The sequence below is a fragment of the Callorhinus ursinus genome, unplaced genomic scaffold (assembly GCF_003265705.2).
Source record: "Callorhinus ursinus isolate GAN/ISIS: 27379988/994484 unplaced genomic scaffold, GSC_fseal_2.0 scaffold14, whole genome shotgun sequence".
In the NCBI taxonomy this organism is placed as follows: domain Eukaryota; kingdom Metazoa; phylum Chordata; class Mammalia; order Carnivora; family Otariidae; genus Callorhinus; species Callorhinus ursinus.
The window spans coordinates 3,090,515-3,114,720 of NW_027397076.1; the positions used below are offsets into that span (position 1 = coordinate 3,090,515).

At 40.5% G+C, this 24,206-nt stretch overlaps 1 protein-coding gene across 1 annotated transcript; it reads right to left on the minus strand.

The window, feature by feature from the left end:
• Positions 1-297: 297 nt before the first annotated feature.
• Positions 298-23,918, minus strand: PWP1 (PWP1 homolog, endonuclein). The gene is made up of 15 exons (XM_025881767.2): positions 23,712-23,918; positions 20,936-20,994; positions 20,626-20,810; positions 18,226-18,311; positions 18,031-18,127; positions 14,221-14,331; positions 13,253-13,383; positions 12,576-12,637; positions 6,840-6,936; positions 5,935-5,996; positions 4,639-4,750; positions 2,726-2,816; positions 2,520-2,641; positions 1,405-1,510; positions 298-658 (listed from the first exon to the last, which is right to left on the minus strand). Exons 1-15 carry the CDS (start codon positions 23,781-23,783, stop codon positions 549-551), a joined length of 1,503 nt encoding a protein of 500 aa, XP_025737552.1. The 5' UTR covers positions 23,784-23,918; the 3' UTR covers positions 298-548.
• Positions 23,919-24,206: the final 288 nt, after the last annotated feature.

A 24,206-nucleotide genomic window follows, 5' to 3' on the forward strand; every position in this document is an offset into this window, starting at 1 on the left:
TGGGGGAAAAGAGGCATGCTACTTTTAAGTTACTAAACTTTACGAGTAGCACTGAGAACATTTCTAAAGTCACGAACATTAATTGGAAAACAGTCAAGTCAGGAAAGAGCAATTCCATTCCTGGGGCACCTGCCCCTGTTTATGGCTACTGTGCAATCTTGGCCAAATCACAGACTTTCTAGGCCTGGGTTTACCCATCTTTTAAGATGAGAGGATTTTCTTCTTCTAAAATTCCATAAATTACTACCTATTTTACAAACCTAAAGGATACCTATGACACATGGCATATTTACAGAATTATTCTTTAAAAACCTCTTTATTATCCTCTTCAAGAAATGCAGTAGGAGCCCTAAACACCACACACTGAAAAGGCAAATGCAAAGACCAGCCCTGCTTGTGCTGCTGCCATAGCTGAAGAGGAATATCTGGCAGTAGGAAATGAAGTTTGTTTCAGTCACTACATGGCTGTAGCTACACATGGATGTTTCTAGGTCAGCTTTTTAAAACTGAGTTAAGGTGATAAAAAACAGGAAATTTTATGCTCTGCATTAAGACTCCATTGGTGTGTCTGAGCTTCTGCTCCCAAAAGGGCCACTAATAGATGAACTTCTCGTATTGCCAAGAACAAGCCTCTCTCGTCTTCCGAATGCTTCATTTACTAAAACATAAAGTTAAGAAATTACCAGATTAGAAAATCAAGAACCTATAATATAAAATATAGAGATGTAGAATTGAACAGTGTGGGAATTTTATGAAAATATATTTAACATTTTATAAATGGGAAATGAAATAACTAAGAAGTCCAATTTAACATTCTGAATGAGGTTAATCGTGTTTTAAATTAGTCTACCATTTAACTTTCCCTTATCCTGGTTTTATTTAATCTACCTTGATAAAGTGACTTTTTTCTTTCATCTTTCTCTCTATATCATAACCAGCAGAAAACTTTTTTTGGATTTAGAACCTTTGTTCTACATGGAAGATTCAGGAATCAGTGGAGCTACATCTTCTGTGTTTATAGGACAAACCAGACTACCTCAAGGTAATAAATCAGCAGCCAGGTTCCCCTGAAGGGAGGGGAGTGGTCCCTTAAGGAAAGCTGGATTTTGAAGGAAGTAGTTGAGAAAACGCAGGTTATTCACACTGGGAAGGGGAGGGCTGTTCTTAGAGACCACATTTTATTTCCTTCCAGCTTTCCCATAATTCAAATTTTGTCATAAATATTTTTAAAACGGTCTACATTTAAATTGTGAAGACAAATTTGTGAACATGAACATCTCCAAATTACATGTGATCCTGTCTATTTCCCTAAGCAGACTACATTACAGGATGAACACTGGATCTACCTAGTGTATTCAAGCCACACATTTTCCTCATTTAGAAAAAGGGAATTAAGATTCTTACCTGATGAGACTGTGCTTATATCCCAGACCCGAAGCCCTTCTTTCTGACCTCCAAAGGCATAAATAAATGGCAAATCAGGGCAACAGGAAGAACAGAACAGAACTCCCTAGGAAGAAGAAAACAGATGGTCAGTTTTTTCAGTCCTTCCAGAAAGCCCCAATCTAAACCCCCGTTCCTACCTACACAAATTTGAACCAACTCACCAGTACCTCTTTTAAGCCTCTTGCAAAGTAGTTCAGAGTCAAGGTGGCAGGAACATTACCATAGACGAAACCACACAAGTTCAGCATGATGGCCGTTCCGTGAGGATGTGTGCACTCTGACTACTGAGGTCTCTAATCTGCTCAGTATTCCTAGAAACTTTTATTTTCTTTTTTAAGCAATGATGCTACTACAGGTCACCATTAAATGATTTTTTGAGCTTCTAATTTTGTTTATTACTAATACATATGCATTATAGAAAATATAAACATGAAAAAGTATAAAAATCATTACAATAATCACTGTTTATGTTTTGGGATAAGCTATTCTAAATTTAAACATTTAAGCATTTAAATATAAGCTGGATATACAGTACTATATAACTGAGTCTGTAACTTACTTTCCCCATAAATATTTGTACACCCAAAGAGATGTGCAGTGTTCTACATATACAATTATACTAACTCAGTGCCTGGCATATAGTAGGTGCTCAATAAGTATTTGCTAAATGAATTGTGGTTATTTCCAAATTTTTTTGCTACTACATAGTAATCCATTTCAGTGTAGTCAAAACTAGTTATGCAGAGGTAGTGATAGATAAACTGACCCTAACAGCTACAGTGCCCTAAAGGTCCAAGCTTTCCTGGGATGGTCCTCAATTCAGGGTTAAAAAAGAAAACCATCGCCATTCTGCTTAAGTCCTAGAAAATCCTCTTTCCACCCTTCTCACCAAACAACTGTTAATCATGTCAGGTGGGAAAGGAACCAGACAGGACAGTTTTAGAGGAAATCAATGACTAAGTCACAAATCTCTCACCAAATTTGACTAAGTTCAAAAATTCCTAGGGAAAGATGACAATACAGGTCAAAAACAGAAAAAAGCAGAAAAGAAAGATGCCCAGAGAAATTCTTACCATTTTCATGTCCCTAGAGTGAACCAGACTTGGCCTGTCTCCCAATATGTCCCAGATCTTCACATATTTGTCTGCTGATGCTGTCACAAGACAGCCCTTGATCTGACTACTTAGATCAAGACCTAAAGGAAGAGCAGATTAGTTCAGACTCTGACATGTAGATTTACTTCATAAGTTAACAGAAATGAAACACTATTTGTGCTCACCAGAGATTTCATCGTTGTGTGCATTAAGTGTAAAAATTGGCTTATCTGAACGTGCATCCAAATTATATACAAAGCCGTCATCTGTACTAGCCTGGAAAGAGTAAAAGATGGGCAAGGTCATGCTACATGGCAATGAAATTTAGCAATGGGTAAAAAGTATAAATTATAGTGAAAACCAGCTATTTACCTGAGGAGCTTATTAAAAAATAACACGAAAAATTTACTTGGGTATAAGCGGCCTTTGTTCCTGCAGGGACTGATGCAGGTGGTGTGTGTACCGTGCAGTGCATATGAGGATGAAGCTCTGGGGGTGGTGTGGGCCAGGGCAGGAGATGTGCAAGCAGAGGTCAGATCCAAGGGGACAGAAGCCCGGGAAGCACAGCACTTGAGGTGCAGGCTGAGGAGGAGCTCACAGAAGAATCAGAGAGAGAGGGTATAACAAAGGACATCAGGGAAGCCAAGGAAACAGCGCTTCTGAAGAAAGCGATGAATGGTGTCAACATTTTGGCGGAAAGGTTTAATCAGATAAGGAAGGCAGATTATGGTGGGTTGTTACACTTCCAAGAAAGGGGAGGAAAGAAGGAACTAAGAGATAGACCTAGTCAAGGAAGGGACAGAGACTTGGGCCTGTGTGCTAGCCGAGGGCAACAGCCACGACAGGAAACAGGGAGGGCAGAAGGGACAAGTGAAACAGTCTTGATGGCTGGGCCGCGAAGGGCACAAAAACAGAGGAGAACAGAGGTCTCATCCTGGGAGCCTGGAGCAAAGGAGGCAAACCATTTTATTGTAATCCCTTCTCATTTTCTTAAATATTTGTGACTTTAGTACTAATGAAAACTTGTTAGCAACTAACTTCAGGAAGTATGTGTGCTTGAGTGTTGAGAGCCAAAGTACAACACAACATTAAATACAACTGGGACTTCACTCCTGATCACCATAAAATGGGATCTGGCTTCAGGCCACGCAGCTGGGACCAGTACTGCACCTCTGAGCACAGAGATGAGATTAGATGCGCTCAGAATCATTGTTTTAGAAACCTTATTAAAACTGTCCACGTATTTTAAGAAAGCTATTTTTCCATCATTCATAAAGTACTACATATTTTACTTTAGGAAAATTAGGAAATTTATGGATGTATCATAATTTCTTTAATCTTCTCTAATCTTTAATCTTTAATTAAATTTTTTTAATCTTCTTGATGAAAGCTGGGATTTTATTTCTCCATGGATTGAAAAGTCTGTGGAATCTTTGGATGCTACACAGAAAACTGTTATCCTACACATATTAAGGATATTTAAACAAAGAACTTAACACTTTTTCCTACCTGGGAGGCTGCTATATTAGTTAAATAGGCTAGCATTCTCATCACTGGAGCTCCATTTCATTTAAATAAAAGAGTATCTTCTTGGATGAACTGAACCATTTAAAAACATAGATTAGCTATGCTTAATATTTCAAAGAAACACATTAATACAATCAAAATCAGTAACTAAAATGTGGCCCTTTGAAATGGCTAGAAATTAGCAAAATCATTTACATGTTAACCATCTGTAGCTGATCCACTGTTAAAAAAAATTTTTTTTAACTCTAAAATCTATTTCACAATGCTAATATAGAAACAGCGGGGCACTTGGCTGGCTCAGTTGGTAGAGCATGTGACTCTTGATCTCAGGGTTAGGAGTTCAAGGCCCCTATTGGGTGTGGAGCCTACTCAAAAAAACCAAAAAACACAACAACAAACAAAAAAACCCAAAAACCAAAACCAAAAAAACAAAACAAAACAAAAAAACCCAACCCTCCCCCAAAACAAACGAACCACCACCCGAAAAAGCTTTTCAGAGATTCTCTCTACAATGGAGCTAGAGCAAGTCATTAGTAGCCTAGATAAGCAAAACAGCAGTATGCAGTCTTACCAAAAAATGACAAGGTGAAAAGTGATTCCAAGTCACTCTCTCAATCTGCCCGCTGAATCGCCACATTCGATGGCTTTCATCTGGACTTCGGCAGTCATACAAAGCCACTGACCTGGACACAGATGGGCCAAGTTAGGGTTTTAAGAGTTCAATTCTTCTATATGTTTTACATTTATTTATAATGAAATGGTAACAAAACAACACTGTGAAATCAAGATCCAATTATTTAAAGCCTGTTTTAAGGTTCTAAAATAAAGCAGAAAAGAGGAGTTGACTTTCATTAACTGGTGGACTCTGGTTCTGTCACTTGGAAGGCACTGGTGGCTCTGGATATCACAGCAGCCTTGACCGTCTCCAGGCTGAGCTCTCAACTTACAAGATGAATCCTATTTCTAAAAGACCAGGACAACTTTGAATTTTCTTGTTCTCAGCAGTGCTCAGAGCCAGATAATTCATGTCTTAGCCACATTTACTCTCCACAGGCAGGTTACTGTGTTGGGGGGAGCCAATAGATAGACATTTATAATTATGAATGAGTCCCAACTAAAAATTATAAACTTATCACTCTTCAAAAGAGTAAGGAATGAAAATAAAGACTGCAAGTTGGTTTCTGCTTCCACTTCTCTCTCCCACCTTCAGACCCAATCTGTAAAAAGATGCACATGCATGACTGGAAACCCCCCGTGACAGACTGTAATGGGTCTAATTCCTCACCTTTCCCTATGTCCATACCCCTGTAAGGAATGTAGGAATTCTTCCATAAAGGCAGTCTGTTTCCCACTCCATGTTATCTGTTTCGGCCCAGAATGTAATACAGAAGTGTACTAGTTCTGAGCCTAGGTCTCAAGAGGCTTTGGTATCTCTGCTTAAGCTTCTGACCTCTCCATGAGAACATGTGTGGGCTAGTCCACTGGTCCCATGAGGATGTGAAACAAGGAGAGCCAAATCTCCAAAGCCCCACCCAAACAAGCCAAGATCAGCGGACCTACCAGTTGAATCTAGCCTAGATTAGCTTAATCTTGAAGTGGCATAAGAAACGTTTATTGTTTTAAGTCATTGAATTTTGGGACAGCCTGTTCCACAGCAATGGCTTACTCCTATGGCCTCTAAAAAGCAAAGTAGTTGCTAGTTAGGAACTACATTATTATGACAGAACCACATTCCCGTGCAGACTGAAAGGGACAAGTACTACCAGAAGTTTAAGCACTCAGTATTATATTCTATCTGAGCATCAAGTGATACTTTCTGAATTAGGAGACAAAAACAGCAGCAGTGATTCCTGCAGTGTTTTCTTACTTATCATAGGATCCAGAAATCAGAGTCTGTGCTTCAAATGGATGAAACTGCAGAGTCTGGACCTAACAGGAGAAAACATAAATGAACAGATCTATGTTTGTATGGTTTTGGTAAAACTGCTTAGTACTTAATCAAGAGAATCAATTTGGCACTGTTTCTATAAATTTTTCCCTTTGAATTTAGTACTAAAGAAACAAACGTATTACATAATCAAAAGGACAAAACATTTTCAAATGGGGCGCCTAGGTGACTCAGTTGGTTAAGTGTCTGCCTTCAGCTCAGGTCATGATCCCAGGGTCCCGGGATTGAGCCCCGCATAGGGCTCCCTGCTCCATGGGGAGACTGCTTCTCCGTCTGCCTCTCTCTCTCTCAAGAATAAATAAATAAAATCTTAAAAAAAACAACCAAAAAAAAAATCTTCAAATAAAAGTGAATACTTTAAAGACAATGCAGCATTTCTCAAGTCATGTTTGGCAGAATATCTATGTCCCTCAAATGTTAAATATACTGAGAACAAAAAAGGGAGCAGTCAAACTTACTGGGCAACTCTACATACTCTGAAGTCCCATAATGTACACGAGCACATCTGATCCCTGAGTTCTGCAATAACAGATCTGTTCAATTCTTTAACCTCATCTGGTGACCGACACCCCTGTCTCTTTACGGGTCTCTGTAAACATGCTACAAATACTAATGTTTCCAGTCACTTCATCTGTCTCCACATTTGCATCTCTAAGATGGGTAATTCTAACTATCATACAGGGCTCTGTGAGGATCCAGTAAGACAGCATGTCAAAACACTTTGTAATTCATAAAAAGCCATATATAAATGTTTGGGATTATTGTAGCCAACATTTGTCCCTTATTTTTTAGAATCCCTTTTATTCACCACTCAATCACCATACCTTATCTGTGTGTACAGCAAGACTAGCTGCTGGTTTCCCTAAGGACATATCCCACAGAATTACAGTGTTGTCAGCTGATGCACTTGCCAGCACGTTTCTGAGAAAGGGAGGAGACAAATTAGGTAATTGTTTTTAAAGTCAAGAGCACTAAATGTAAGAATTCCATTTTCTATAACATCAAAAGGAACAAAATACTTAAAAATAAATTTAACAAAAGCATTCAAGGTTTATATACTGAAAACTACAAAAGAAAGAAAGATTATCTGAATGAATGGAAAGATATCCCATGTTCATGGACTGGAAGATTTTTTTAAGATTTATTTAATTATTTAAGTAATCTCTACACCCAGTGTGGGGCTCAAATTCATGACCCCGAGATTAAGAGTTGCATGCTCCACCAACTGAGCCATCCAGGTGCCCCGATTTAATGTTAAGACAAAAATACTGCCATCTACAGATGGATCTATAGATTCAACCAATCCCTTTCAAAACCCCTGCAGACTTTTTTGCAGAGAATGGACAAGCTGGTTTTAAAATTCATATGGGGGGGTTCCTGGGTTGCTCAGACAGTTGGGGTATCTGACTTTTGGTTCTGGCTCATGCTGTGATCTCACGGGTCATGGGATCGAGCCCCTCATCAGACTCTCTGCTTGGTGTGAATCTGGGATTCATTTTCCTTTTTTTTTTTTTTTTAAAGAATTAAAGTCTTCTTCTTTTTCTTTTTTTAGATTTTATTTATTTATTTGAGAGAGAGAGAATGAGAGATAGACAGCACAAGAGGGAAGAGGGTCAGAGGGAGAAGCAGACTCCCTGCTGAGCAGAGAGCCCGATGCGGGACTCGATCCCAGGACCCTGGGATCATGACCTGAGCCGAAGGCAGATGCTTAACGACTGAGCCACCCAGGCGCCCAATAAATAAATCTTAAAAAAAAACTCGTATGGAAATGAAAAGGGACTCAAATTGGCCAAAATAATCTTGGAAAAGAGAGAAAAGTTGAAAAGTTCACAGTTTGGATTTCAAAATGGACTGAAAAGCCATGATAATCCTAACAATGTAGTACTGGCTTAAGGATAGACATACCGGTTAACAGAACAGAATGAAGAATAAATCCTTTGTCATTTGTTTCTGGCAACGACGTTAAGATTATTCACTGTTCAAGAACAGTATTTTCAACAAATGGTTCAGGGACAACTGGATATCCTCATGCAAAAGAATGAAGTCAGACCTCTAACTCATACTACCTCAAAATAGATCATGGACCTACTAATGTAAGAGAGCTAAAACTATTAAACTCTCAGAAAAAAACAGGTATAAATCTTTGTGACCCTGGGTTAGGCAATGGTGTCTAACGTATGACACAAAAAGCCTAAGAAACAAAAGACATAAATGAACCAGACATCATCAACATGAAAAACTTTTGTATTGCAAATGAGATCATCAAGAAAGTGAAAAGACAATCCACAGAATGGGAGAAAATTATCTGTAAGTCATGTGTCTGATAAAGGACTTGATTCTAGAATATATAAAGAACTCTCAACTAAATAATAAAAAGACAACCCAATCAGAAGATGGGCAAAGAAATATGAATGGACATTTCTCTAAAGAAGATCTATAAATAGCCAATGAGCATGTGAAAAGTTGTTCATTAGAGAAATGAAAATGAAAATGTGGGATACCACTTCATACTCATAGAACAGCTATAATGAAAAACACAAACAATAATAAGTGCTAGCAAAACAGAAAAATTAGCTACCTTGCTTGTGGGAATGGAAATGGTACGGACTACTACCATATGGCCTAGCAATTACACTCTTAGGTATATATCCTAGAAAATGAAAACACAGGTCTGTGTAAAAATCTGTTCATGAATGTTTACAGTAGCATTATTCATAATAAGCAAAAAAACCCCCACAAACCAAACATCTATTAACTGGTGAACAGATACACAAAATATGGTATATCTAAAAGTGACAGAATTCAGACACAGAAGGCCACATATTTTATGATTCCATTTCTAGAAATGTCCACATAGTCAAATTCAAAGAGACAGAAAAAAGATTAGTGGTTGTCAGGCACTGGAAGGACAGGAGAATAAGAAGTGACTGCTTATAGTATGGATTGCTTTTTGGTTTGATGAAAATGTTATAGAATTAGACAGTGGAGATAGTTGTACAATTTTGGGAATATACCCCACGTCACTTTAAAGACTGAATATCTCAACTTTTTTTAAATAAAAAAAGGGCATTAAATGCTATTAATAGGGAAAAACAATATGCCTACCTCTTAGGTATCAAGTGCTAATAATGTCATTCTACAAGAGAACACAGGCCTTAGAACCCAGAAAACCTGAAATGGATTCCTGGTGCTACCATTTATTAGTTGTTAAGTCTTAAAAGTCAGTCTCACTTCCTTGCCTGCCAATTAGAACGCTACAACCAACTTCAAGGGGTTACTATTCAAGTTCATGGCTGAGTGACCAGAATATTGTAGGCCCCTGATAAATGTTATTTGCCTGCCTTTTCTCCTTGTAAAAATAGATATTCCTGAAAACTGAAAGCTCATTCTTCATTATCTGGTTTGAAATGGCTCGATACAGAATTAAGTCATTAGTGAGAGTAATGTTTGTCCAGAAAACCAATATGCTGTTAAAATGTCGATGGGTTCCTCTCTGGATATTATTTCCTCAAGAAATACTTCCATTATACAAACTGCTTTCAGTTTTATAACTTACATTTCAGTGACACAGGTAGGGTCTCTTAAGAGGATCATGGATATTCTTTTTTTCTAATCAATGAATTTCAAACCTCTATGATTAAGTCCCATATAAAGTCATTGATGTTTTAAGTCCTTGGCATGTCACAGATTTAAATGTTACTTAAATTCCCAATATTTTATTTATATTCAATGCCTGCCAACAGCAAAAAGTTAAAATTTCACGGTACATTTTTCACCTTAGTCCTTCCCTGAACATCTGAGATTCCTTCATATTAAAATTCCTTTCATATTAAAAAGGCTTAAAAATAAATTACCCCCTCCCCCCAACTCCTGAATGCTATACTCCCAAGAAAAGCACTATAATAGGAGTATGAATGAGCAGAGAACATGCATTTTGTTACTGGGAGCATTTTACTAGAAACCAAGGTCCCAAGGTCCCCAACTAGTAACAACGTCAACATGTTATTCTTCACCATGATCCCAAACTCTCTGTACCAGGGCATGTATGCAAAGTATTTAAAAGCATTCTGTACCTTTTCAGTAAAGAAAGGGGTTTTCAAGAACCAAGGTCTGTAATAAGATGGAAAAAGCAGAAGAGTTAAGGAACAAAGACACATGTGGCCCTGCAGTCAAGAAGATGTGAGTGCAGATGGGGCTGGACAGGGGTTCTAGTGCTGGCAGTGTCTCCACAGAGCTAGGGACTGTGGCTGGGGAAAGGCACTGCTGAATCTGCTGGAACTGATGAGGGGTTGTTCCATCAGAACAAACTCGGTTACTCAAATTAACAGCTGCTATGTGATAAGAATTTAGCATATGTCATTACTCTGACAGTTCAGATCTGTAAACAACTGGGCTCCTAAAAGTAGGGCATACTCATATTTGATCTCTTATTCGTCTGCCCGTTAGGAACGGGCCCAATTCAGACAAAACCAGGGGAAGCTTTAAAAAACAAAACAACACAAGAGATTCTTGGGCCCTTGCTCCAGATGTGACTCAAATCAAAGGGATTAGAGCCCAGGAACTTGCACTTTATTTTTTGTTTTTGTTTCTTTAATATTTTTTAAGTAATCTCTACACCCAACGTGGGGCTTGAACTCACAACCCTGAGATCAAGAGTCGCATAGTCTATGAATGAGCCAGCCAGGTGACCCTCACCAAATGGTTCTAACGCTGAAGAGGTTTGAACACAAACAAGACAGGATATCCCTAGGTAAGCCACCGGCTGGGATCCTCCTTAGAGTGCTCACAATTACAAAGTATCCTGTGTAACAGAGATGTTAAGAAAATGTGCCTTGGGCAATCCAGTTTGTTCTTACCGCTCAAGTAAGCTCAACCTAATGCTTACCTTCCTTGCCTTCGAGAAGCCCCTTAAACCAACAACGCTATTGGGAAAATGGCCTTCTGGGGTAATTGTCTAAGGATCAGCATAAAGAATATGTGGATGACACATGCAAAAGAATGAAGTGGAACTCTTACCTTATACTGTTTACAAAAGTTAACTCAGAATGGATCAAACACCTAAACGTAAGAGCTAAGACTGTAAAAACTCTTTTTATTAATGTTTTTTTTTTAAAGATTTATCTATCTGAGAGAGAGAGAATGAGAGATAGAGAGCACGAGAGGGAAGAGGGTCAGAGGGAGAAGCAGACTCCCTGCTGAGCAGGGAGCCCGATGTGGGACTCTATCCCGGGACTCCAGGATCATGACCTGAGCAGAAGGCAGTCGTTTAACCAACTGAGCCACCCAGGCGCCCCGACTGTAAAAACTCTTAAGGGAAGAACCTCACGACAAGGATTTGGCAATGATTTCTTGGATATAACACTAAATGCACAGGCAACAAAAGTAAAAATTAACTGACTACATCAAAATTAAAAACTTAAGTGCATCCAAGGACACTATCAAGAGAGTTAAAGGTGATCCACCAGATGGGGAAAAATATTTGCAAATTGCCTATCTGATGAGAGATTATATACGGAATATATAAAGAACTACAGCTCAATGAAAAACCAAAAAACTCAATTCAAAGATGGGCAAAGGACTTAGACATTTCTCCCGAGATATACACAAATGGGCTGATTGGCACCTGAAACGTGCTCCTCAAAATGGTAATAAACACAGAATTGCTATATGAGCCAGCAATTTCACTTTTGAGGATACACTCAAAAGAACTGAAAGCTGGGACTTAAGACCAGTATTTGTACATCAATGTGCATTAACAGCAGCATCACTCACAATAGCCAGGAGGTGGAAACAATACAAATGTTCAACAGATGGATAAACAAAATGTGGGCTATCCGAACAATGGAATGTCATTCAGCCTTGAAGAGGAAGGTAATCTTGCCACATGCTACAACATGGATGCCCTTGTGCTAAGTGAAATAAGCCAGTCACAAAAGGGCAGATGCTATATAATCCTACCTATATGAACTAACTGGAAGGGTCGATTCACAGAGACACAAAGCAGGTTACTGGGCCTGCGGGTGCCAAGAATGGCAAGTTATTGTTTAATGGATACAGAGTTTCACTTCTGGAAGATGACAGAAGTTCTGGAGTTGGATGGTGGTGATGGTTGCACAACAACGTCCCCTGAACTATACACTTAAAAATAGTTAAAGTGGTCAATATTATGTATGTTTTACCACAATTAAATCAATTTAAAAAATTTGGATGAAATTTTGTGCAAACTAAATGAGAGAAATGTCTTCCATGAGAAGAACTACAATTCGGCACCACCGGCACTGTAGCAGTGCTTCCCCAGGGGTGTCGGGGGGGCACTTGGTCACCAGATACGTAACGAGCCCGAGCCCCTACAGAGCGCAGAGCTGGCAGGTGATGCGGGGGCTGCAAGGATACAGACAGCAACGCTTGAGCTCCTGCCTTCAAGCGGCATATCCTGCAGGAAAGGGAAAGAAGGCACAGACACAGAGACCCCCAACACCCGGCGCAGACAGCTGTAGGCATGAGGTAGGATGGTGGTGGTTACGGTCCCTAACAACCCTCCAGATGGTATTTCCTTTTACCTGATCAGCTTATTCCAAGAAAGGTCCAGGACAGCATCCGTATGCCCCTCTGCTGAGGAACTCTGTAACAATTGTTTCATTACTTTTTGTAGTAAAGTGACCCCTGTAATTGATGTTCATTTGAAAGATTCTTTAAATCTTAAGATTACTGTTTGATCTTAAGCAAACTTGCTTGAAGACCTACAGAAAGAAATACCTCGTCTCCCTGTTACTTTAGGGATCCATGATAAATACTCTTTACAGAAGAGAAACTATAGTAGTTCTTTATCTAGGTGGGACGGTTCTATAAATATCAACCCCCACCCCAAAGTTAAGTCTTAAAAGCTACAGGAATTAATACATGGATATTTAGAATTCAACATACTAAAGACTAAACAGAATTTTTTCAAAAATTCAAAGAAGCATATTAGTGTGAATAGTTAACTATTACCAAAAAGGATCATAACCTGAGAGTAAATGGTTTGTGTAAGGACAAATAATGTGTCAATGGAAGTTCCATGCAATCAGACATCAATTTTTCCTTGGATGAGCCTTTTGAAACTAGAAACTACAATAACTTAATAACTATCTGTCCTGTTCCACCGAAGTGTCTAACTGAAAAAGTATATATTCTTCTTCTTCCACCCCACCGTAAACTTCTCTGTCATTAGAGTTTAAGTAATCATTAACTTGTTTACCTTCTTTCCTTTCTTTTTCTTCTTTTTTGATAGCTTACTTCCAAGTGTGAAGACTGGTTCTAAAGAGTCCACAATATCAAGGTCCCACACTTCAATAACAGGGGTCATATTTCCCACAGCAATATAATTTCCTACAGGAGGAAATGAGGTATTTGATTTAAAAAATGTCTAATGAAAAATACTGCACTGTAGATTGAGTAATGTCTTAGAGCACTTTCTCTCAAACATTCATATGCATGCGTTATCACCTGAATATTGTTTAAATGCATATTCTGTTTCAGGGGTCTTAGAGTGCCCCCCTACATCTGCATTTCTGACCAGTTCCCAGGTGATGCCAATACTGTGCTGCTGGTCCTTGGATTATAATTTGAATAACAAGGGCTCAGTCTTTTGGCCCCAGGGTCCCTACTTAGGTCCTGAGAACAAAAACCATCTTCCACCTTCACTAGTGTCGTGAAAATGAGGACTGAATCAGAACATGAATGTGAATAAGCTTGGCAAACGAGACGTAAGGTATGAGTATTACCAGGTTTTACTTTTATTAAGAAGTAGGATGGGGCACCTAGTAGTGTGCAGCTGTGGCTAAAAAAACTAACACAGGAACGTACTTCTCCATTTTGTTTTTACTCGATGTTTTCTAAGAAAGGTCATGCCACTAAACTCTTTGGACACATCATGGTACTTTATACTGGGTTTTTATGAGGACTTGACACAGTTTTGCAACCCCTAATGCTGTCAGCCTGTTCTGCCTACAGCAGGGCAGCTACCTCTTTATCTGAAGTCTGGAGACACACAGACTCAAAACAATTATGTGATTGTGTTTTAAGAACCATGTAACTTCATAAAATAACAATTTCATTTAAAAAATCAACAATTCTGAAAACATTCATACAGAATACATAACTTATGTGGCTAGGAATAACATACAGAACTAGGAACCACTAAGCCATCTTAGCTTTTCTAATTACCTGTAGAATCATCTGGGCTAGGATCAAAATTCAGCCATTCCACGCTTAGAGGGTATGCAGACAGCAGTATATCATGATGCACATAAAAGGAATCTTCTTCCTGATTATAAACTGAAAATGTTGGGAAGAGACTTTATTGAGTCACAATAAGAAATCACATCCCACTGAAAAGGACGGACTCTCCCTGTTAAACCTATGGGAGCCCATGTGCTCGAGACACATCTGATGGCATCAAAAGGAGCCTCCAAAGTTGTTAGTGCTCGGCCAAAATTCTGCAGGTCTCACACATTCCTATCACCTGGTGTGCTCCAAGGGAACAGGAACAGTGACAGAGAACTGACATTTGCCTCAACACTCCATCTGCATGTGCACTGGTTAGAACGGTCCTATCTTCTGGTCCACCCACTACAAAAACAAATGCTCGTAAGAGCTCCATAAGGTGTACTTTATTATCTTTTAAAGGTCTATCTGGCTATAAGAATGAATAAACAAACAAAAAATAGCACTGGAGGGAAATAACTCACATTTAGAAATCTAAATGCTTGTCAAAAATTACTTCTTTAATATTTAAAGACCAATGATGTAAATTAAGCTCTTGAGAACACTTCTTTTGGAATAGGACAACTAAAACAATTGGCTCTTTATCAGACTTATAACGTTAAGGAGCAAAAATGCTGTCAACATCAACGACTAAGAAGTCTTTCCAAAAATTATGTAAGGAAACACCGATAAAACGGAGCCCAAACAATCAGAAATCCCCCCACCCATGTGTTTTTTATTACAAAGAAGCAATGTTAAGAGAGGCTAAGGATTTTTAAAGAAATTCCTCAGACCACTTTCTAGATAGGTCCTCTGAGGCAAGGGAAACAAAAGCAAAAATAAACTACTGGAGCTACATCAAAATTAAAAGCTTCTGCACAGAGAAGGAAATAATCAGCAAAACTAAAAGGCAACCTACAGAATGGGAGAAGATATTTGCAAATGACTAATGAAGGGTACTATCCAAAATAAAGAACTTACAAAACACCACCAAAAAACAAATAATCCAATTAAAAAATGTGCAGAAGACATGAATAGACATTTTTCCAAAGAAGACATACAGATGGCCAACAGACACTTGGAACGATGCTCAACATCACTGATCAGGGAACTATAAATCAAAACTACAATGAGAGATCACCTCACATGTGTCAGAATGGCTAAAATCAACAACACAAGAAATAGTAGATGTTGGCAAGGATGTGGAGAAAGGGGAACCCTCTTACACTCCTGGGGGGAATGCAAACCGGTGCAGCCACTCTGGAAAAACAGTATGGGGGTTCCTCAGAAAGTTAAAAATAGAACCATCCTACGATCCAGCAACTGCACTACTAGGCATTTACCCAAAGAATACAAAAATAGTATAATATTAATACATGGACCCCGATGTTTATAGCACCATTACAACAACCAAATTATGGAAAGAGCCCAAATGTCCATCGACTGATGAATGGAAAAAGATGTGTACACAAATACACACGCACATGCGCACACACACAATGGAATATTACTCAGCCATCAAAAAGAATGAAATCTTGCCATTTGCAATGACATGGATGGAGCTAGACAGTATCATGCTAAATGAAATTTAGCATGTGCAATTTAAGAAATTTATATGTGCAATTTAAGAAACAAAACAAGCAACAGGACAAAAAAAGAGAGAGGGGGTAAACCAAGAAACAGAGTCTTAACTATAGAGAACTGATGGTTACCAGAATGGAGGGGGGCAGGGGGATGGGTGAAACAGGTGATGGGGGTTCAGGAGTGCATTTGTTGTGATGAGCACCAGGTGAGGTATGAAGTGTTGAATCACGATACTGTACAGCCAAAACTAATATTACACTGTATGTTAACTAACTGGAATTTAAATAAAAACTTAAAAAAAATTCCTCAGACCTCTACATCTGGGTTAGATCCTGGATCAGCAAATTCCATGTCATGTTCTATCATATCACTTCACAATGAATGTTCAAAGTGGTAAGCTTGTGGTCCTGCAAGAACCCCAACTACGGTCAATGTACTCAGCTTACATTTTAGATAAAAATGATGATGAAGTTTTAAAATAATCTTTTATCCATGTCAAATCAACATTCAGATCAGCTTTTGAGTGCAATTTTGAATTTATTCTTGCCTAGAGATATGCTAAATAATTTGGAGATCCACACCAGATCCAAATATCTCCTTTAATGACCTAGCTTAAAGGGAGTAGGAATACCATTTTTACTTTAACTTCTTAACCCCTCTCTGATACTCACTAAATACAAAGGAATGACTTCAGTAAGTTCTCACAGGAAAATGTATAAAAATCGATGGCAAACTGCGAACAGTTTCAATTTTCTGAAATTAGAATTGGTTTTTTAAAAATTTCACCACAAGGTTTTCATGTGAAATATGTAAAAAGTTCAAAGATCATTAGAAGAATAACTTCACACTGAGGTTTCTGCTATTTAAAGCCTTTTCATTTTATAAATAGATCCACAATGGGCTATGGGATTAAAATGGCCTAATCTACAGACTTCCTGAAGGCAGTCTTAAAGATTGTGAAGAGTTCCAGAAAGCCACGCTACAAAATAAGTGACAAAGTAACCTAGAAGATGTAAAAAAAAAAAAAAAACCATTAAACATAAAGATTTTAATTTTCGAGCTATGCGACCATCTTTCTTTCTTTTTTTTAAAGATTATTTATGTATTTATTTATTTGACAGAGAGAGACAGTGACAGAGGGAACACAAGCAGGGGGAGTGGGAGAGGGAGAAGCAGGCTTCCCGCTGAGCAGGGAGCCCGATGCAGGGCTCGATCCCAGGACCCTGGGATCATGACTTGAGCTGAAGGCAGACGCTTAATGACTGAGCCACCCAGGCGCCCCTGCAACTATGTTTCTATAATAAAAGGCCTTAGCCTAATATCTGTAAAGCTTCAAATTTTAAAGACAGATGACTAGTAGATTGTTGAGGAAGGACAAACATGTCTGAGGATGTGCACAGGAGAAGGGACAAAAAAAACAAAAGGGAAAATCTAGAGGCAGAGTATTGTAGACATCTTGAAGGTCTATTTTTTTTTAGAAAATAGTTATTCAATTAATGTTTAACCTAATAAATATCAGCATTAAATATATCTGATTTAAAAACCCAAATAAAAAAGAAAAATTCAAATCAGTGCCTACTTCAGATTCAAAGCATTCACCTCTGGTTGTGGTGCAAATATTCCTTTAACTGGGAAAGGAGACCAGAGGAATGGAAGCCCGTGCATTTAGTTTTTGTGAAGAAATAAAGGGGAAATATCTTAAATGACTCTGTGGAAAAAAGCAGAATAAAAACCTGTCTACTGAGTATAATCTTCACCATGTAAAGAAAAAGTACCCAGAAAAGATACTAGAGTAAAAAACCAAGGCACAAGTTACCTCAGGGTAATAGGACTATAACTGTTTCCTGTATTTTTATAGGGCTTTACTTCTAGGTTTTCTCCAATGGGGAGAGAGGGGGAGTGAAAGACTGGCAAAAATGTTCAAATAAAAAACTAACACTCCCCCCCACACCCCCCATTAGCACCTTCCAGGAGACCTATTTCCATAAATAAAAGTCAGGTCCGAGTGACATACCAGACCATACATGCCCAGGCACAAGGACCAGCATATCTACAGACTGTGTATCATTAACCATGTAACTCAAATGAGATCCAGCAGGATCTGGTGCCTGAAAATTCACACAGTAACTATTATAGTGATTACTTTCATCTTAGAGAACCTTTCCTTAAGGGCTGTCCCCCACTTACCGTGCACCTCTAAATTGCACTGGTCTTGTTCAGCTCTGCCACAAACTATAAGACTGTCACTAGGCTTGATCAAGAAATCTTCACGTTCATATTGCTCCTAAGTGGAGAGAATAAGTCATTAACTAGAAGCAGATATTTGGTAAGGTTTTCCAAACACTTAAGAAGCATAATTAGGAAAGCCACATAAATATTTACCGTATCTTTCAGAGTAACATAAGGATCTTGATCATTACTTCCATAGACTGTAAGACCCAAGAGAGATTCACCAAGAGTTTCAGTATCTGTAAGAATTCATAAATTAAAGTCATTTCAACAAAAGCATTTTCCTAAGGTATCCCATCTTAGCTCCAACTATCTATTTCATAACTAACTGGATCATCCATAGTCGGGAAAGGAAATACTGAATAATAAACAGGAATTTAAAAACCATTTATAGGGGGGCGTGGGTGGCGCAGTTAAATGTCTCTTGGTTTCGCCTCAGCTCATGATCTCCAGGTCTGTATCAGGCTCCGTGCTCAGCAGGGAGTCTGCTTAAGACTCTCTCTCCCTCTCCCTCTGCCCCTCTTCCCAACACACGCACTCTCTCTCAAATAATTAAATCTTAAAAAAACCCATTTATATTTGACCTTGGAATGCATACCTGACAGTCTTGATATTCACAATGTTCTAATAAAACTAAACTATAAAGCTCTCTCTTAGAAAATATTGGCACTCTGCTCAGATTCTCTACCTTGCTCCTCGTAGTCATTATTAAAAGTAGAGTTATGGGGCACCCAGATGGCTCAGTCAGTTAAGCATCTGACTCTTGATTTCAGCTCAGGTTGTGATCTCAGGGTTGTGAGATGAAGCTCGACGTTGGGCTCCGTGCTGGGCATGGAGCCTGCTTAAGATTCTCTCTCCCTCTCCTTCTGCCCCTCCCCCCGCAAAAAGTGTAGTTATTATTAAAAAGAGATAAAATTATCCTAAAACACTGGAATCAACACAGTAAAAGGGTTGCCTGGTCAAATCAAATAAAAAAATGATGGGTTTCACAAAGCTAACTGGGTTTCTTTATTGCAAGAGTTCTCAGAACTGCTGATGTGCTAATTTACTGTGAATCTGGAAGAGGTGCTATTATACCTCTTTCACTAAACGTATCTCAAACTGGAATTCTCTTACGGCGTATCTGCAAGGGTGACCTAGAGTAGACCGCAAATAACATAAAACTCAGAGGAAATATACTCTGTTAGGGAAAGCTACTTTAAGGAGGCAGGAATGATTGGTCTTAAACATCTGATAGGCAACAGAGGTGGTATTTCAACTGGGTGACAAAGACAGTCAATAATCCACACAGTGTGGGGATTATTAAGAAGCAATTTCTTTTTTTTTTTTTTTTTTGAAGATTTTACTTATTTATTTGAGAGAGAGAAAGAGCACGAGCAAGGGGAGAGGTAGAGGGAAAGAGACAAGCAGACTTCCTGCTGAGCGGGGAGCCCGACACAGGGCATGGTCCCAGGACGCCGAGATCATGACCTGAGCTGAAGTCAGATGCTTAACCGACTGAGCCACCCAGGTGCCCCAAGAAGCTGCTTCTGAATGCCATTTCTCCAGGCTGGGTTAGCTCTTCCTTCCTCTGTGTTCCCATGGCATCTGTCCTAGCAGGATGGTAGCAAGTTTAGGGGCACACAACTCAGAGTCCAATGGAAAAAACTATGCTCCGCATCTAATGAAGTGTACTGTAAGAGTAAAGGCTTTGCAGCAAGAGAATGTTCAACCCTCCGTGCCACTGTTCACCAACTGTGTGGCCCTGGCAAAGTCATTTCACCTTTGTAAGCCTCAGTGTTCTTTGTAAAATGGCGGTAATAACTCCTCTCTTATTATTGCAAAGAGATACAAGTTATAGATTAAAAACAATTCTTTTTCATTTGTGTATAGCTGAAACACAGTATTAGTTTCAGGTGTACAACGCAGTGATTTACCATCTCTCTCTTTTTTTTTTTTTTAAAGATTTTATTTATTTGACATAGAGATAGAGAGAGAACACAAGTAGGCAGAGCGGCAGGCAGAGGGAGAGGGAGAAGCAGGCTCCCTGTGGAGCAGGGAGCCCGATGCGGGGCTCGATCCCAGGACCCTGGGATCACGACCTGAGCCGAAGGCAGACGCTTAACCGACTGAGCCACCCAGGCGCCCCTGATTTACCATTTCTTATACATCATACCATGCTCCCAAGTGTAGCAACCACGTGTGACCATACAGCGCTATCACAGCAGCTCTGACTACATTCCCTATGCTGTAGCTTTCATCCCCAAGACTTACTCGTTCTGTAACTGGAAGCCTGTGTCTCCCACTCCCCTCCGCCCATTCTGCCCATCCCCCAACCCGAATTACAGATCATACCCACTACTTGCAATAAATATACAGTACTATGCTTTTTCAGATCTTAGTTTATAGTGGGTTAGCTTATTTTCTAAACTAGTTTAGGAGACATGCGATCTGCCATAGCCTTGAGCCAGATTACTTAACTGGCGTAAAGGACAACAAAAGCTCAGAAACAGTAGAAGCACGATCTAATACACTGAGCTCGGGATTAAAACCCAGCAGTGAGTGCACTCTGACCTGGGTCGCCTTCCTCGTCGTACTTATGTAAGTCGTACTCAGCCAGCTCGTCATCGTCCGGCGTCCTGTCGTCCTCTGGGTCGCCGTCCTCCAGGGGCTCTCTGGGTCGTGCCTGGGTGCGTGCACTCTGCATGCCCTCTTCCGAAGGGTCGCCTGTCTCCTCTTCATCGCTGCCACCTTCTTCTCTGTGCCAAGGAACAAAAAGGGTAAGTCACCCAAATGGTACCATCTGATAATAAGACCACCTTGTCATCACTGTTTAAAATTTCCATTTCATCTGGACTTTAGACATCAACACTCCTAAACTTACTGTAATTTTTCCTTGGCTTCAGCAATGAGACGTTTTACTTCTTCTTTACTAAGTTCTACCTATAAGAAAGCAAACATTTCATTACCATACAGTTAAGGAAATCATTATACATCTCTGAGTTAAAAAGAAGTTTGCAAACTAATGTAAAATAGAACTTCAAAAGACATCAAGAATGAAACTTCAATCCAGACTCCCTAAATTTACCGTAAATGGAATTTTCACAGGTCTTTATAATTAAGTCCATTTCCCACCTGAAACTGTTAAAAAAAAAAAAAAGCTGCTCAGTCTACTTCTTCCCAGACTTCTCAAAAAAGACTAACTTGTATGAATTGGCTTCTATGATAGTCCATCTCGTTTTCTTTCAATTATTCTGATTTCTTCTCGGCTACTTCTCATTTTCCCTATGGGTATTCCTAAACAAACCACCCTTGCCTTAGTCCCCTACTCTTTTCCCAGTTCTCACTGCCAAATATTCAGAGTCACATGCTGTCACTTCCTTGCAAAGCTCATTCATTCTGAAGACTAAAACTATCACCTCTGAACTGACTATCCCAAACTCATCCTTCTCTAGTCCCATACTCCAGTTCCATCTTTCTTTCCTTTTTTTTTTTTTTTTTTGCAGACTCCCTGCTGAGCCTGGAGCCTGATGCAGCAGAACTCAATCTCACGACCCTGAGGTCATGACTTGAGCCGAAATCAAGAGTCTGACGCTCAACCAACGGAGCCTCCCAGGCGCCCCTCGCAGTTCCATCTTTAAGACTCTCCACTTGGGAGATCCTGTTCGAAAGGATCATCGGACTCATTCTCTTCACTTCAAAACTGGCATTCCTTCACCTAATCCATCTTCAGTACCTTTTAAAACATCCCATCACTGCTAAACTGTAAACTCCTTGAAGACAGAAATCAACTTGTTGTGTTCATGCACATAATTCAGGGCTCAGCCCAAGTCAGGGATGGATGCCTGATGACAGACGATCAATCAGTCAAGCACTCAGTTTGAACTAAACTACCTCTAGTAATATGGAAATCCTCTTGAGGGATGACATCCATTGTTTCAGAAATTAAGGCCTTTTAAGTTTAATTAAAAGATATTTATTTTTTTAAGATACTTATTTTTCTAATTACTCTCACTGATCTCAGTTTTTCTGGGATTTTATAGAATAAACTTAATCTCTTCCTATTTTGATTTTGTAGAATAAACTTTTCAAGCAGTGATTACCAAACTTGTCTGCAATTAAAACCACGTGAGGGGAATGTTCTCACACTCCAAATCCATTAAATCACAGTATGTGGGAGTGGGGCACAGGCAACTTTTTTTTTTAAAGTAAGCTGTATGCCCAATGGGGGTAGGAAGGGCGTGTGGCACTGGAACTCAGAGGTCGAGATCAAGAGCCCAAGAGCCCAGGCTCCACCGACCAAGCTAGTGAGGTGCCCCCAGGCATCAGCATTTTTTGAAGTTCCCCAAGTGGTTCCAGTGTGTAAACATGTTTGGAACTCATATAGCCTTTAAAAGGTTACATGCCCCTTTTTAATAACAACTGTTACTTCCTTCAATAATTTTTAAAAAATATTTTATTTATTTATTTGAGAGAGAGAGAATGAGAGAGAGCACGAGAGGGAAGAGGGTCAGAGGGAGAAGCAGACTCCCCACTGAGCGGGGAGCCCGGTGTGGGACTCGATCCCGGGACTCCAGGATCATGACCTGAGGCGAAGGCAGTCGCTTAACCAACTGAGCCACCCAGGCGCCCTCCTTCAATAATTTCTAATGAGATAATTTCCTGGCCCTATTCTCTCTCTCTATATATATATGCAATGACTACCTACTGGAGCCAAACACCAGAGAAAGTGGTGAATAAAACAAGCACAGTCCGTGCCCTGGTGGAATTTAAACCTTCAGGGGCTCTTCCAATCCCTCATCCCTGTGAACTTCACCTCCCAGCCACTTACATTCCTATCACTTTTCTCACCTCTGTCATCATTGGCCCAATTACATTCAATCCAACGCCCCCCTCTTTCATTCACAGCATTTCCTCCCACTGACATATATGCACATGTCAACTCCATAAAGGCAGGGGATTTTTGTTTTGTTTATGCCTATCCCTGCACCCTGAACAATGCCCAAAATACAGAAAGCACTTAGCAAGTATCAGCTGAACAACTTAAATAATCTTCATCTCTACCAGACTCATTCTCGAACTTCTGTAGGATTTTCCTTCTTAATGTGTCATGTTTACCTCTCATCCCCCACTGTCACGACATCTCACTTGGATTACTGTAAGAAATTCCTAATTCAACTGCCAGCCTCACGACATCACAGTCTTCATGCGAGTTTTTCTACACCACAGCTCTCGTCCAGCTCCGAACGTCGAGCACACGAATGCAAAGTGGTTTCACACACGCGCTCCCTCTTCCCGCTATGCCCAAACACGCACCAGGGTGTGCGCGCAGCCTCACTGCTGTCAATACGGCTCTGGGAGATTTCCCACTCTGGGCAGCACCCCGCCCCCTTCCCGCCCGCCCGGCCGGCCCACGAGCGCGCGAGTTCGGGGGGGTGGGGCTGGACTCCGGGGACCGGACGGTGTGGGGGCGCGGCCCCCGACTCCCGCCCCGGAGCCGCAGCGCACTTCACCACAATCAGGCCAAAGCCGGCCGCACCCCGGCCAGTCACACCAGGTAGGCCAGGGCCGCGTGTAGCGGGTCCAGGTTCTCCAGGCGGGCCTGGACCAGGATGCCGCGAAGAGGCCGCTCCCCCTACCTCCGAGCGACCAGGCCTCACCTTGTCTGGTGTTTCTTTGGCCACGCCGCAGCGGACCCAGGCCACGCACGTCACCTGCCGACTGCGGTTCATGGTCCTCTCAGCTCAAGGACGCCTCACGCTATAGACTCGACCCCAGCAGCCCTGGGACCCCCGCTGCCTTGCGGTCGCCAGGTTCGGTGACAAGCCCTGGGCCGCCGCATGCACACAGCGCACGCACAGGCGCTGGTTTCTGCGCGTCCGCGCCCGCTTACGACGTCATTCCAGGGCGCCGAATGGGAAAGGGGTGGGTAAAGGGCTGGAAGCGGAAGTGGAGGCGGCAGGGCGAGGAATCCACGTGGGGTGGGCCGCGCCGAGTGGGGCGCCGCGAATAGGCTTTTCAAGACTGTCGCGCTTGTGACAGTGTCTGCAGGCTTCACAGAGGCAATAAATAAAACCGGAACTGTAGGGGTCAGAGACCTTTATTTTGCCTGCAGTTCCATAGACTTCTTTGACAAATGGTAGAGATTTGTGGTT